Source organism: Neolamprologus brichardi, chromosome 22 (genome assembly GCF_056152115.1).
Source record: "Neolamprologus brichardi isolate AB-2024 chromosome 22, ASM5615211v1, whole genome shotgun sequence".
Taxonomy (NCBI): domain Eukaryota; kingdom Metazoa; phylum Chordata; class Actinopteri; order Cichliformes; family Cichlidae; genus Neolamprologus; species Neolamprologus brichardi.
The window spans coordinates 18,836,851-18,850,646 of NC_142124.1; the positions used below are offsets into that span (position 1 = coordinate 18,836,851).

Here is a 13,796-nt window from a genome sequence, read left to right on the forward strand (position 1 = left end):
CTGTTGTTGTGATTTAGCACTATATAAATAAAATAGAATTGGGCAGAGGAACTGAACTATGATCTGCTTAAGACCAAGGACCTGTTAATAAAAATGACCTGTCCATGTACCATATCTGGGTGTCAGTATGGACCCCAGTATTTGGCACTAACAGAGCACTGATGGGACTCTGTAGGGGAGCAGAGCGAGGGCTGGTTGGATGCTTTGGTCTCTGTCTGAGCCAGGACCTATACAGGCTTGAATAAGTCCACACAAAAAAGCTTTCCCCATCTGAGGAGACTGTGGCTGCCATCCAAGTTTGGTGACAAAGGACAGAACTTGGCCTTTTTCTCTCTTTCATCCTCGCCTACCCTCCCCCCTCTGCCTTGCACACACTCACACAATGCAGTTCCACTGAGGGAAAGGGAAGTCCAACACCTTACCAAATTTAAACTGAGGCTGGTGTTCCTTTTCAAAACAGGCAGAGGGCTCGATATCTGCGTGCGTGTTTGTGCACAGTAAGGCCAGGTAGGCAGGAGTGTGTGTGCTTAGCAGGTGTGGACAGCTACAAGATACATCCCACCTCCACCCTGCAGTTTGGTAAAACATCCGCGTGAGTCATATCACACTGTCAGACAAATACACAGTATCAGCACACACACACACACGCACACACACACACACACACCTTCACAGCTGAGAGCAGCTCCTGTGCGGACTAATTCTGGAGGGCGTGTTCACTCCGTTTACTCAGCACACAAGCGTCGACGTACACAGACAAACACATCGCACTGAGAAAAAACTTTTCCTGAGAACTTTTCCCCCCGATGGAACCAGTGGAAGCTGTCAAATAAGGTAACCCGGTTTTTCTTTCGTGTGTTTCTTTCTGTGTTTCTAACAGAAGGGAGAGGAGAGAGTTTAATCTTTAATCTTTAAAGGGAAAAGTTGCGACAGGTGTTTCCTCTCTCGCGGTAGATTCGTAATGAGAAGAAGTGCACTGACCTATTTCTTTTCCCCCTAAAGGGCACTTCGCGTAAATAAATAAGCCTAAACAATTAAACCTATTAACAGTCTTAAAAACAAGTGTTCAGTCACTTTTAGAGGTTTAAACCTATATAACAATAAAAACCACCAAAGGAGTGCTTTGTGGAGGAGCTATTGATAAGAACAACAACGTTGTTATTAATATTACTCGGCGTGTTTTGTGAAAACTGGAGCACTTTGTGCGTGGCGTTTTCTAACCTACCCGTTGACAGGCGAACACGTTCCTGACGCGCATGCGTTAACTTCTCAAAAGTAACTAGCCTTAGGCGTTGGGGACATGAAAACTCATTAACAGTTATTACATGGTGGTGCGGAAGGTTAGATCATCCATCTCGGCCTTACATTAGCTGAAAGTGAATTCAGTAGTAGGTTGTTATTAATCTTTTTGAATGTAGTTTTTTAGGCTGTCTACAGTAGTGTACTTAAGAGTAGGAGGGAGTGAAAGTCATTGAAGACAGGAAAGGCTCACCTGGAACAGCATGTATTACTGCATCCTGAAAGATACCAGGGAGCTCGCTTCAGGTGATTTAAAGAAAAAAAAAGAAATAGCTTTATTATAGGTTTCCTCTTAAGCATTTCTCTACTCTGTTTCATGTAAATGAAAATTTGTGCAGTTTGTAACCTTCAGACCTCTCTGAGCAAAGTAATGTCATCATTAACCAAATTTTACAAGTGGAGGAAAAAAAAGTTTACAGGACTCTGCTCAGTCCTTTAAAAAAAGTACACCCTATGATTAAATCACTTGTAGAACTACCTTTAGCAGTATTAACTTGAGGTCATTATTTCTGTGTGACTTATTCCCCCACAAAGGGTCAACATATGTGGATGAATTCGGTCCACTCTTCTCACACAACATCATCAGCATTGCTTCAACTTATTGTGGTTTGCAGGCTCTCTTTGATGCACATCTGTGTACAACATTTCAATCAGGTTAAGGTCTAGACTTTGACTGGGCCATTGCATCACCTCGATTCATTTCCTTTTCAGTTGTTCTGCTGTAGATTTGCTACATTTGACACTAGAATATTTTGGTTATACAAAGGGGCTCGTGGTCAGCTCAATGACTGTGAGGTGCCCAGGTCCGGTAGCTGAGAACCATGCCCAAAACATCCCCCCACTTCACCACCTGCTGACAGCTAGTATGAGGCGTTCGGTTGTCATGTCCCCCAAAAGGGCCAAGGGGATGAGGAGTAACAATAGTAAGTCCAGGAGGAAAAAGAAAAGACAAAAAAACTTTTATTAAAAAGGACTTAAAGAGATGGCTACACTACTATAACAATCAAACAAATATGTCAACAAACTAAAACACGCTGAAAAGAAAGAAAATCATTAACAAACCAAAGAAAAACACCGCTGCTGTCAGCAGCTACTCATTGGTAGCTCAAACACACCACTAAATGCTCTGTAACAGTACACCTAAAACCAGTAATTTGCAGCTGGGGGAAAACAACTACTCACTGGTACCTCAAACCCCACACCTAAGCTCACCACAGCACTCACTCTGAGTGACTAAGTAGGCCGTCACCAGCTTTTATGCAGTTTGGTGGTTAATTGCTGAGTGGAGCCAGCTGTGCACCAGCTCCTCAGAAGAAATGGGTGGCAGCTGAAGTCAGAAGGAAAGGAAAACAGGACACACACGCAAAGTTTGCTAGTAGTACAGTAGCGCTGTGCATCGTGGCTAAACACTTTGGCGTTGTCTCTTTAAAGGACATTGCTTCAGAGGTCTTGGGGTTTATTTAGAACTTTGCAAACCTAATCTGTGCTGCCACGTTCTTCTTAGAGATAAGAAGACATGTCCTGTTTAACACTGTCATGAATTTAACATTTAACATGCTAACTGTGGCTGTAGCTCTTGGGTTTTCTGCAGTTTCTCTGAGCATTACATGGACTGACCTTGAACTTAATTTGATGGGACATCCACTCCAGTGAAGAACGTGGCATTGTGTTAGCACAGAAGTAAAGAGCTTTTAAAGAGGCACTCACACTTACTGATAATCATAAATAAAGTGCATTTGATTAGCAGGACCTGGCTGCTGATTACCTTCTTAATTCCAATGGGAACAGCAAGATGTACTTAGTTTTTTATAGGAATGTGAACTTTCTTTTTCAAATGACTTTAACCAGACAAACCTTCATTACTGTTAAGAGGTAATAAGGAAAAAAATCCGGAAAGGCTAGTTTGCAGAAATTTTTTTTTCAATGCACTGAAATGAAGAAAAAGAAAAGGTTTTGTAGAACAGTAGATTTTAAATGTATTATAATGAACCTGATATATTGCACATTCATGTTATGTTCTAATCTCAATGTCTAATGAAAGCAGTAAGACTGTAGTGTACTGCACTATTTGTGTTGTGTAATGATAGTCAAACACACTTTTGTCTTAGGGATGGAAGGAAAGCAGGGAGACTCCTCACTTGACTTGAGCCACCTGACGGAGGAGGAGCAGGCCTCCATCCTGCAGGTTGTACAGCGTGACTTGGAGTTACGTCGCCGTGATGAAGGACGTGTAAGGTCAGAGGTGACTATTTATTAAAGTCTGACTGATACTATGTGTGCTAATCTCTTCGGATGTTTGTAACCGTATGGGTGGGATTGGTCCTCAGGCATATATTACTTTCTTTGGTGCTGGTGCAAAATCTCCCTTTAGTGTTCAGGTCAAGTAAGACACAGTTGGTGATCAATTATAATTATTTCCTTACCCTTCGTCACATGTTTTTATCGATTTTTTTTTTTGCCATAACTTTTAATTAAACTGCTTTGAATATCAGGTGTTACAAAGAGTGTCTCTCTGTTGATGATGCAGAACCCTCGAGCAGAGAGAGACGAACTCAACCCGTCTGCGCTTCCTGTCAGGGGCGTGGTTCAGCGAGGAGTGTAGCAAACGCCATCTCAACTGGACTTCGGGCTGCGACCTGGTCCACGCCACCATCCGCCACAGGAAGACAAAGAGCAGAGGTCAGTTTTCAGTTCATGTAGTACAACTGTCAGCGATCAGCAGGGCTGTTTTCTGTCTGTCTGTCTGTGATTACTGTCTGTGATTGCTGACAGATGTGCCTCTGAATGGACTTTTCAACATAGAGCGAGAGGACAACAACAACACTTTACTCGAGACTGAAGGAAGTCTGAAGGACAGCAACCAGGAAGAGACTGAAGGGTTTGTGCGGATGACTGTGAGACAAATGGACTGATTGTAACATTTATCTGCTGCTACATCTCCCAATATTTGTTTTCAGGACTCAGAGTTTGAAACCGGTACCCACATCCACAGTAAACGGACCCATGTCACAGGTTTGTGCATGCATTCTTCTTCCCCTTTTTCCATTCTTGTCCTAATAACCATGTAAATACAAATAATTTACAGGTTCTCCAGCACAGTAACAGCTCCTCATCATCCAAAGGTATGAAATTCCTCCCCCGCTGTGTCTGTGCCTCTCTAGCCCTCCCTCAGTAATGTTATTAACTCAATGTTGTGCTCACAGAATGTGAAACCAGAAGTAACGGCCAATCGGAGGAACCTGAGGTGATTATACCACACACCCACAGATTACCATGACTAATGGTTCTGGCAAACACTGTTGAATTGGTCTTTATTGTACCTCCTATTCAAAGACACTGAGTCAATATTTGTCATTTTTCAGTGTATAAATCCAATAAACAGCCAATGCAGTACTTCAACGATCATTTTCATACAGTGGCTCCAGAAAGTTGCGCATTTTTTGTTGTTGTGTATTTAATTATATATTGATCAAATCAGTCATCACTTACAATCAGTTTTTACTCGATAAATCAAAATGTCTCATTTGTTAAAATTTCAGACTCATTGCAATGGTTCTCAGGAGGCTGTGTTACAGTTGCAAGCAAAGGAAAAGAGGAACTCAGCTAGACTCGTGAAGCATATAGAGAATCAGTTTTATCAGCAAACTTAGCAAAACTGCGGTACTCTGCAAAAGTCTTGAATCACCTTTCATTTCTTTATATTTTGCTTCCAAGAAGTCTGACTTTCTTGTCGTTTTTTTTTTTAAGTTGTTTTGAGCACCAGTTCTCAAGGCTTTCTGAAGGTCTTTCAAAGTTTTACTTTGGGTGCTTTTTCAGTCCTTTTCTATCAGTCTGACCATTTTCAGAGGATTGTTTTCTTAGTTAGTTTTTGGATAAATAACTGCACCTAATTCAATGGATTAACAAGTGGTTAATCTACATCCATACATACAGACTATTTAGCAATAAATAACTAAACAAACTGGCCCTTCAGTTGATCTGTTTACTGTTTACTGAAGCCTCATCACAATGGGTCTCAGTAGAGAGGTGGCTGTCAAGTAGCCATTCTTAAGGAAGGGAAACGAGGAGAAAAAGCTCAAGTGCTGAACTGAAAATCAGTGGAAATTTGTCATTTAAATCTGTAAAAAACAGTGGAGCATTTGTCATGGTTTGGGGCTGTATGGCAGCCAGTGGTGTTGGAGATTTTGGCAAAGTTCATTGAATTATGAGCAAATAAAAGTACCATCAGATTTGGATCCACCTTCTTTGAAGCAACTGATTGGTAACAGTTTAATTTTTCAGCATAATAATGACCTCAAACATGCTGCTAATGCAGTAAAAGCATACATGGATAGAAAAACAAACAATGGAAAGCTATCAGTCATGGAGTGGCCTCCCCAGACAGGGACTTCAACGTTATTGAAGTATTGTGAGATCATCTTGATAGAGAACAGAACAAAAGGCAGCCAAGATCCAAAGAAGAGCCCTGGACGTCCTTTAGGGAGCCTAGAGAACTATTCCACAAGATTACTTGATAAGACAAAAAAAGCTTGTCTGAGAGAGTTCAGACTGCGCTGAAGAATAAAGGTGATCGTACGAAATGCTGACTTCTAACGTTATTAGTATTGTATTAACACTGTTTTTCCCTTCTATACTTTTTTCCAAACATGTTTGTATGTTTCATTTAGTTCCTGCACCTATTTCCAATTTTTCTAGCAACAAACAAGAAATGAGGAGACATTTTTGCACTATTATATATAATCCAGAGCTTTCATCCCTAAATTAGTTACACAGTGAATAAACTAAATTATCAAACAAAGCTGCAAGGATCAAACTACCTAGCCTCCATCTTTGAAAGTTGAGATTGAGGTGATGAGGAGAGAGAGAGAAGAGAATAGTCCTTTTTGTCATTGTACATGTACAATGAAATTATGGGTACTCCATGGCAAGTGCAAAAGACTTGGCCTGAGTATAGAGTCCATATGTGAGTGGCCTGAGTGACGAGGGTTACTCAGACCATGGTTCAGATTGATGATGTGTGGAGGATAGTCCGATAGTCCGAATCGCCCACATGATAGGCAACCATCATGTGGGCGATCGTGGCTCAAGAGTTGGCAGTTTGTCTTGTAACCGGAAGATTGCTGGTTCGAGCCCCGGCTCCGACAGTCTCGGTCCGACAGACTTCACCCGTTGCCTACTGGTGGTGGTCAGAGGGCCCGGTGGTGCCAGTGTCCGGCAGCCTCGCCTCTCAGTTCGCCCCAGGGCAGCTGTGGCTACAATGTAGCTTACCATCACCAGTGTGTGAATGGGTGGATGACTGAATGTAGTGTAAAGTGCTTCGGGGTCCATAGGGACTAAGTGAAGCACTATACAAATTTATAGATGAGACTTAAAACAGCCCACTCCTGATGGGCTGATTACCTATAGAGTAACAGAGTGGATGTTCTGAACTTACCTGGCTTATACAAGCAGAAACTTCAATTGACTGAACATGGTTTAGAAAAGCACACACCTTTGTTGTCTGTGTAAAGATGTCACAATCCACTCTGCATGTCAGGACAAAGATCACGAAGCCCAATGAATCCTCTATATCCCTGTGATAAAACTCTGGAGAGTGATAAAGGGCAAGGGCATAGAGAAAACCCATTTGCAAAGTTTTCCGTGTCCCCAGAAAAAAGAAGGAAGCTTGCTTGTAGTTCACTAAACAGCATTGAAAGGTCTTCGAGAGCAGAGGAAAAAGATTCTCTGGTCCACTGAGACAAGAATTTAGCTACTATCCATGGAGCACGGAGTAAAGGATAAAGTCTGAAGATGGAAAACTCTTTGGGTTATTTGTCAGCTGGACAAAGCTGAGGGAAGGCTGAATACAATCAAAGACAGAGAGGACACTAAAGAAGCAACCTGACATGGGGATAAACACATCACCTTTCAGCATATCAGTGAATCAGTATTACTCAGGAGTCTTGATGCATTCTCAATCATCCAGGAAAATAAATCTCCAAAAGTTGATTCTGTTCATCTGGACCTAGCGTTTTCTGGGAGAAACGTTTCGTCACTCATCCAAGTGACGAAACGTTTCTTCTTCAGTCTTGGAGACTGTTCATCTGGACGTAGCGTTTTCTGGGAGAAAAAAAACGCTACGTCCAGATGAACAGAATCAACTTTTGGAGATTACTCAGGAGTGTTTTCTGGCAGTCTGGATTGTCCAAGGTAAAATGAGATCTGCACGGAGAAGGCAGCAAACGGGTTGATGGATCTCGATCCGGTCTGATGAGTTTGAAGGAATCTTCTAAAAAATAATATCAGAAAAAAATCTAGATGTGTGAAGCCGGTACAGAGTTATCCAAGAAGACTGAAATCTGTTATTGCAGCCAGAGGGGCTTCTACTGAGTGGTAAATTATGGCTCTGGGTACTTTTGTAAATGAGACATTATTATGGTGTATTGAGTGTGTGTGCATCTGTGTGTGTGTGTGGGTGGTTGGGATCCCATTTTTACCCATTAAAAACTCCTTCAAAGTATACTAAAAGTTTATGACAGATGTTTTGTGTCTAATTATAATGCTGCATAAGAACTGTGAGTGTGTGTGTGTGTGTGTGTTTAGGAAGACTTGATTGACAACTGTAATGGGGACACTGACTCGCTGAGCAGCCTGACAGAGACGGATCCTTCTTCTCTGAGAACTAGCAGCTCCACCAACAGTCTTCATTCGGGCTACGTGGTACATGCACGTACACACGCACAGCATACTTGCATGCACGCACACACATTTGATTAATTGCCTATTTGGCGACGCAAGATGACTCAGCTCAGGACAATGACGTAGGAGCTGATCTTTCCTTTGCGTACGTGTTATAGCTCAGCGGTAGCATGATGAGTCTGTTCAGCTCGGGGGATTTCGGAGTGGTGGAGGTGAGGGGCCGTATCCAGTACTCATTGGCTTACAACAGCCAGAGGGAGGAGCTGCAGGTCAAAGTGTATCGTTGTGAGGACATTGCTGCAGCACGCAAGAACCGGTCTGACCCGTAAGTGACTGCATGTTTGCATGCATGTGAAAGTAGATATTCAATCAACAATATCCGGGCCCATATGGAGCCAGTCTAGCAACGGATGTGTGTTTTTTCACAGATATGTTAAAACCTACCTCCTGCCGGACAAGTCAAATCACAGTAAGAAGAAGACTTCAGTGAAGAAGAAGACCCTAAACCCAGTTTATGATCAGACACTCAGAGTGAGACTCTCTGTCATTTACGTGTTACATAAAATGTCAATCACAGAAAGTTACCTAAATAACAAAAACACACTCGTGATGTATGTTCTTTCAGTATAAGGTGCGGATCGGAGAGCTGCGGAGTCGGACCCTGAACCTCTCTGTGTGGCATGCCGAGCCTCTGGGGAGGAACGTATTTCTCGGGGAGGTGGAGGTGACTCTGGCGCTCTGGGATTGGACCTGCACACAGCCTCTGTGGCAGGACTTGCAGCCACGGGTAGGAAGGACCTGGCATCAACGAGTGGCATGCAAATACACACTCTTGTAGTTGCATAAATTAGTGTGTGTGTTTGTGTTCGAATGGTGCCAGATAAATATTTACCAGCCCACTGTGGTGCCTGCATCTACATTTGTTTAGTATCTGAGTGTGTTTGTAGCAGCAGTTACAGCAGCTTTGTTGGAGACAGAATGTGGGGAGGTGTCTCTTGTGTCTGGGAGAGCTGAAGGGAGAGGAAGACATGCTGTGAATTTCAACTAGGTTTTATGTAACCTTAATCTTTCCCTGCTTCCACACTTCTCCTCCTTCCCTTTTTCCTTCTTTTTCATACTGTCATTTCCTCTGACTTCATCTTTTTTTTTATTTTATGTATGCTCTGTCACAGGTTTATCTGAGCCCAGACTCCATTAGCAGTCGTGGGAACATCATGTTCTCTATTAAATACATCCCAGAAGGATATGAAGGTGAGGAAAATACCTTAATACAACACGGATGCACGTTATATCTATGTACCACAATCACCCGAATCTCATGCATTCTGTGTGTGTGTGCGTGTGTGTGTGTGTGTGTGTGTGTGTGTGTGTGTGTGTGTGTGTGTGTGTGTGTGTTAAGGTGGCGGTTTGCCTCTGACCGGAGAGGTTCACATCTGGCTTCGGGAGGCTCAGGGTCTCCTGTCCAACAAAGGAGGTGCTGTAGACTCCTTTGTTAGAAGGTGCGTCAGCTCTGCACCACATTTCCTGATATTTTGTCATCAGTTATCTACTCTGTCATTACGTATAAGCAGCACATTACATGTCATGTTGCAGTCTTATCAGTAATTACAGAGTTCCCCGTATTTTCATGGGGATTTTCGCAATACATGATTCAAATGTGGTCAATCTCCCCTTCAGGGTCATGTCGTTGTGCACCTCTGCAGTGCTTCCAACATGACTACAAAACATTTCCTAAAAACTATATATTTTTTCACTCTACTTTTCATAGATGCACTCTGAACTTGTGATTATACACTGCATATCCTCCAAAACTAAGTGGCAAACTTTCATTTTGGAGAACTGGATAGATGTGCAAGTTGCAAATGAGGCTGGTGAGCAAGGATTGGCTCAAAGAGTTGGCAGTTTGTCTTGTAACCGGAAGGTTGCCGGTTCGAGCCCCGGCTCGAACAGTTTCGGTCATTGTGTCCTTGGGCAAGACACTTCACCCGTTGCCTACTGGTGATGGCCAGAGGGGCCGATGGCGCGACATGGCAGCCTCGCTTCTGTCAGTCTGTCCCAGGGCAGCTGTGGCTACAACTGCAGCTGCCTCCACCAGTGTGTGAATGTGAGAGTGAATGAATAGTGGTATTATAAAGCGCTTTGAGGGCCCCGAAAAGCACTATATAAATGCAATCCGTTATTATTATAGTAAAGTAACCTAAGGAAAAATAGCAGATTCACATGGTCAGGTGGTCAGAATGGGACTCCTGTGGAGCAGTTTGGAAACTAGCAGTCACAGTGGAAGTGGTGCATAAGGAGATGGCCTTGAAAGGGAGGTTGGCCAAATTGATATCATGTATGTTTTTTGGATTTTTTATTTTTTCTTCCTAATGGGCAAAACTTTGTGATAGCATTTCATGAATATTGAATTATTTCCATATGCCTGTAATTTGAGTCTTTAAATAATCGGGCTAATTTACTTGCTCCACACCCCACAAGCTACATACTCCCAGATGCAAGTCGTCAAAGTGGTCAGAAGACCCGGGTGGTGAAGCACTCCATCAGTCCTACCTACAACCACACCATGGTATACGACGGCTTCCATACCAGCGACTTGAGAGAGGCTTGTGCTGAGCTGACGGTGTGGCAACGCGAAGGGTTAAAGACTCATGTCCTCGGGGGCGTCCGTCTGAGCTGTGGAACTGGTTAGATCATCTATATTGCACATTTTAATAGTTTAACTGAAAATCACATTAAAAAAGACCCTAACTATTTAGGGTTACAGAGGAAGAGGTGATATGGAAAGAAAACTTGACCTCTGAGAAGTACAAAGAAGTAATGCAGCATCGTAATAAGGTCATATTTATATAATTTATGTTTTTTGAATAGATTGTGGTTACTGTTACACATAAATCTGACTAGAGAGTGACTATAAACGAAAGTGATTCTAACAGTTTTTGTAAATAATTTGTCAGCGTGTTGTGCTGGCTATTTTTTTTTATAACTAGTGAAAAACAGTGAAAAGTGGTAAGATATCTTTGCTTGATACATCCTTACATGCAATACTAAGAGCCACGAGTGATTAGGGACTGCATTGTTTCCTCTTGTCTCCCTGTCTGTTGTTTGTCTCTGTAGTTGACTGGAGGCTCTGACAGGATCTCCTTGTCTTTGTGCTAAGCTTTTGAAATGGTGTCTCGTGGGTGCTGTGATACTTCACAGGTTTGCGGGAGGAAAGCACTTTCTTGTGTTCGAGGCTGGAACATTAATGCGATTGTTGCACGTCTCATATTTCTACGCTTTGTCGACCTTGTCTTGAAAACCCGTCTAATTTTTTTCTATAGTGCTGATAGTTGAGACAACCTTAAAGTGAAATGCTTCATACTGAACTAATGCCTGCTGGCATGTCAGGCATTTCATATGGTCGTGTCATCGGAGCGAAGTCACCTCGCTGGTAATGCAGCGTCTCTGTTATTGATGTTGCAAAATCCTCATCTGCTTGGTTGCTTTTGAAATCTACCACACAGACTGCAAGATAGATTTAGCAGGTGTGTCTAGTGACACACAGAAAACAGTTTAGTTTCCCTCAAGTACTTATCCTTAATACTGATGGTGTTTTTTTGCTCGTAGATTGTGTTACTGTGCTTTATATGGAGTGGGAAGCACTCAAGATCAAATTGCAGGCAGAGCATCAGCTCCATTATGTCTCACTGCGAGGAAGATGATGTCAGAGTGGTGGGAAGTAACAGCTTTGTTTTGTTACAGACAGATTTTGAGCAAAGTTGTGTTCTTCAAAGGGCAGAGCTGTTGACTGCTGAGGCTGTTTGCTGCTGTCAATTTTAGCTTGGAGGTTGTAGTCACGATTTCTCAATGGCTGTATGCAGAATTTTAGTCTGTTGGTTAAAACTTTTTCCTTCTTCAAATGGAGTGTATGTGCATGGACACGCAGGGAGTGTTCACATGTTTTTGTTTCCATGACCTCTTTGAGAAAAACAGCTGCGGTAAAGTCCACAACATAAATAATGACCACACGTGTGGGTTTTCTGTAATGCCAGGTCAGAGTTACGGTGAGGTCGTCAGCTGGATGGATTCCACAGAAGAGGAAGTCACTGTGTGGATGTCCATGATTGAGAATCCAAACCACTGGATTGACGCAACGCTACCGATCAGAACTAACCTCACCCGGCGGGCTGAGTGACTCAGACGTATCCTGCACTCAAACGGAATCATTCGTATGCACGTTGCTATTATGGTCGGACTGAAGGGAAGCCATCTTCACATCTGAACATTTTCCTCTCTGTCACAGTGATGCACACTTAAACACACAGGTGTTTTTCATATGTTCATACTATATACTGTACATGGCACAGAAACACACAGGGAGGTGTAAGCAGTGGTATAATATTTTGCCTTAATGGAGTGGATTGGATCGGTTCAGTCTGGCTCTAATCTGGCAAAGAGGCACTTTTTTCTTATTCAGTGTAGTTTATGAAGTACAAATCTAAGTGTTGAGTCATCAGTTCCCTGGCTTAGTGACTTCTCTGTGATATTACATAAAGTAAGAAGGGGGCGGGAGGTCTTTCCTTTTATTTCAAACTCAGTCTCAGCCCTTTCAGACAATTTAAGAAAGGCAGGCCTGATGACTTTCACTGTGAGAAATTCTCCTCATTCAGATAATTGTATCTTTTTTAGGTATCACTATTGTAAATAATTTGGAAAGTCCTTGCAGCTGAATTCACTCAGCTAATCTTTTTTGACTGAATAGCTGACTACCACCTTGTGGTCAGACTGTATACAAATTCTCGACACACTGAGCAAATGACAGGGGGCGCAGTGACGGCTAAGGTCACAGGCAAAGAAGTGAGAAGAAAAGGGCCTGTTTCCATGTTCCCCTAAAAATAAAGTTTATTTTTCACATCAGCTATTCTTCTTTATATTTCTCAACAAGAAAGAATTTACTACATGAATCATGATTCATAACTTGTGTCCAGCAGATGGCAATATTTACAATACTTTTTCAAGCTGGAATAACAGTAAGTGTCTGTGTTTTGTGTCTTAACGTTTGTGATTTCTGCATCTCATCGCAGGTTTTCCTTAAGTTGCACCTTTCTTGTTGACACCAGATACTGGAAGTCCAGTATTATTGGTATAAAGAGGCTGTTGGAAGGCAATATTAATTGTTGAAAAAACGTCTGCAAGACACTGTAAGAATCAAATGTTATTGGTTTCATAGTTTCCCCTGAAACACTAAGCTCTTGTGGTGAATTTTTAAGTGTCGGTCATTCTGTCTTTATATAATTAGGTTTACTTTTTTATTACTTTTTATTATTGCCTTGGATAGTTATGTAATTCTAATTTTGTGTGCCCTGCAGATATTCACCATTGAGGTTTCTTTCTGAGAACTGCGGTCTGTTTGATATCTGCTTCACAACACTGTCTGCTTAAAATAATGTATTAATCTTCTGCTCCTGTAAGCTTTTTGTCATGAGAAATTACAGGTTGTCCTTGTTTTCTCCTTGACTCATTTTTCATGTCTAATATGATATCTAGCCGAGAGACATCAGTTGAAAATTACTTCTGACTCTAGCAGGTCCACGGTGTTGAATCATCCTTGAAAAACTAAATTAAAGTGACTGTGCACTTTTATTTTGTGGGGGGCTGATGGTGGATGTACTCTCCTTACATATCTGTTATGTATCTATTTGCATTAGACCCTCAAAATTGCTCTTTAAATCGTCAGATATACAGTGCTTTACAGTTGCATGTTTCAGTTTCAGAACAAATTTTAATATTAGACAAAGATAACTTGAGTAAATAAAAAATGCAGTTTTTAAATGATTTAA

The 13,796-nt window shown here is 42.0% G+C and overlaps 1 protein-coding gene across 2 annotated transcripts; it reads left to right on the top strand.

Moving 5' to 3' along the window:
* The first annotated feature begins 707 nt into the window (after positions 1-707).
* LOC102793051 (synaptotagmin-like protein 1) lies at positions 708-13,466 on the top strand. 2 transcript variants are annotated; one of them, XM_087834798.1, is made up of 15 exons: positions 708-834; positions 3,408-3,534; positions 3,827-3,978; positions 4,102-4,177; positions 4,257-4,311; positions 4,385-4,421; positions 4,503-4,543; positions 7,882-7,998; positions 8,136-8,302; positions 8,406-8,508; positions 8,603-8,764; positions 9,150-9,228; positions 9,377-9,476; positions 10,456-10,661; positions 12,009-13,466. In XM_087834798.1, exons 2-15 carry the CDS (start codon positions 3,410-3,412, stop codon positions 12,149-12,151), a joined length of 1,563 nt encoding a protein of 520 aa, XP_087690924.1. In that variant the 5' UTR covers positions 708-834; positions 3,408-3,409; the 3' UTR covers positions 12,152-13,466. The 2 variants fall into 2 exon arrangements, with proteins under 2 accessions (XP_087690924.1, XP_087690923.1); XM_087834797.1 differs by having other exon boundaries at positions 710-834; positions 4,072-4,177.
* Positions 13,467-13,796: the final 330 nt, after the last annotated feature.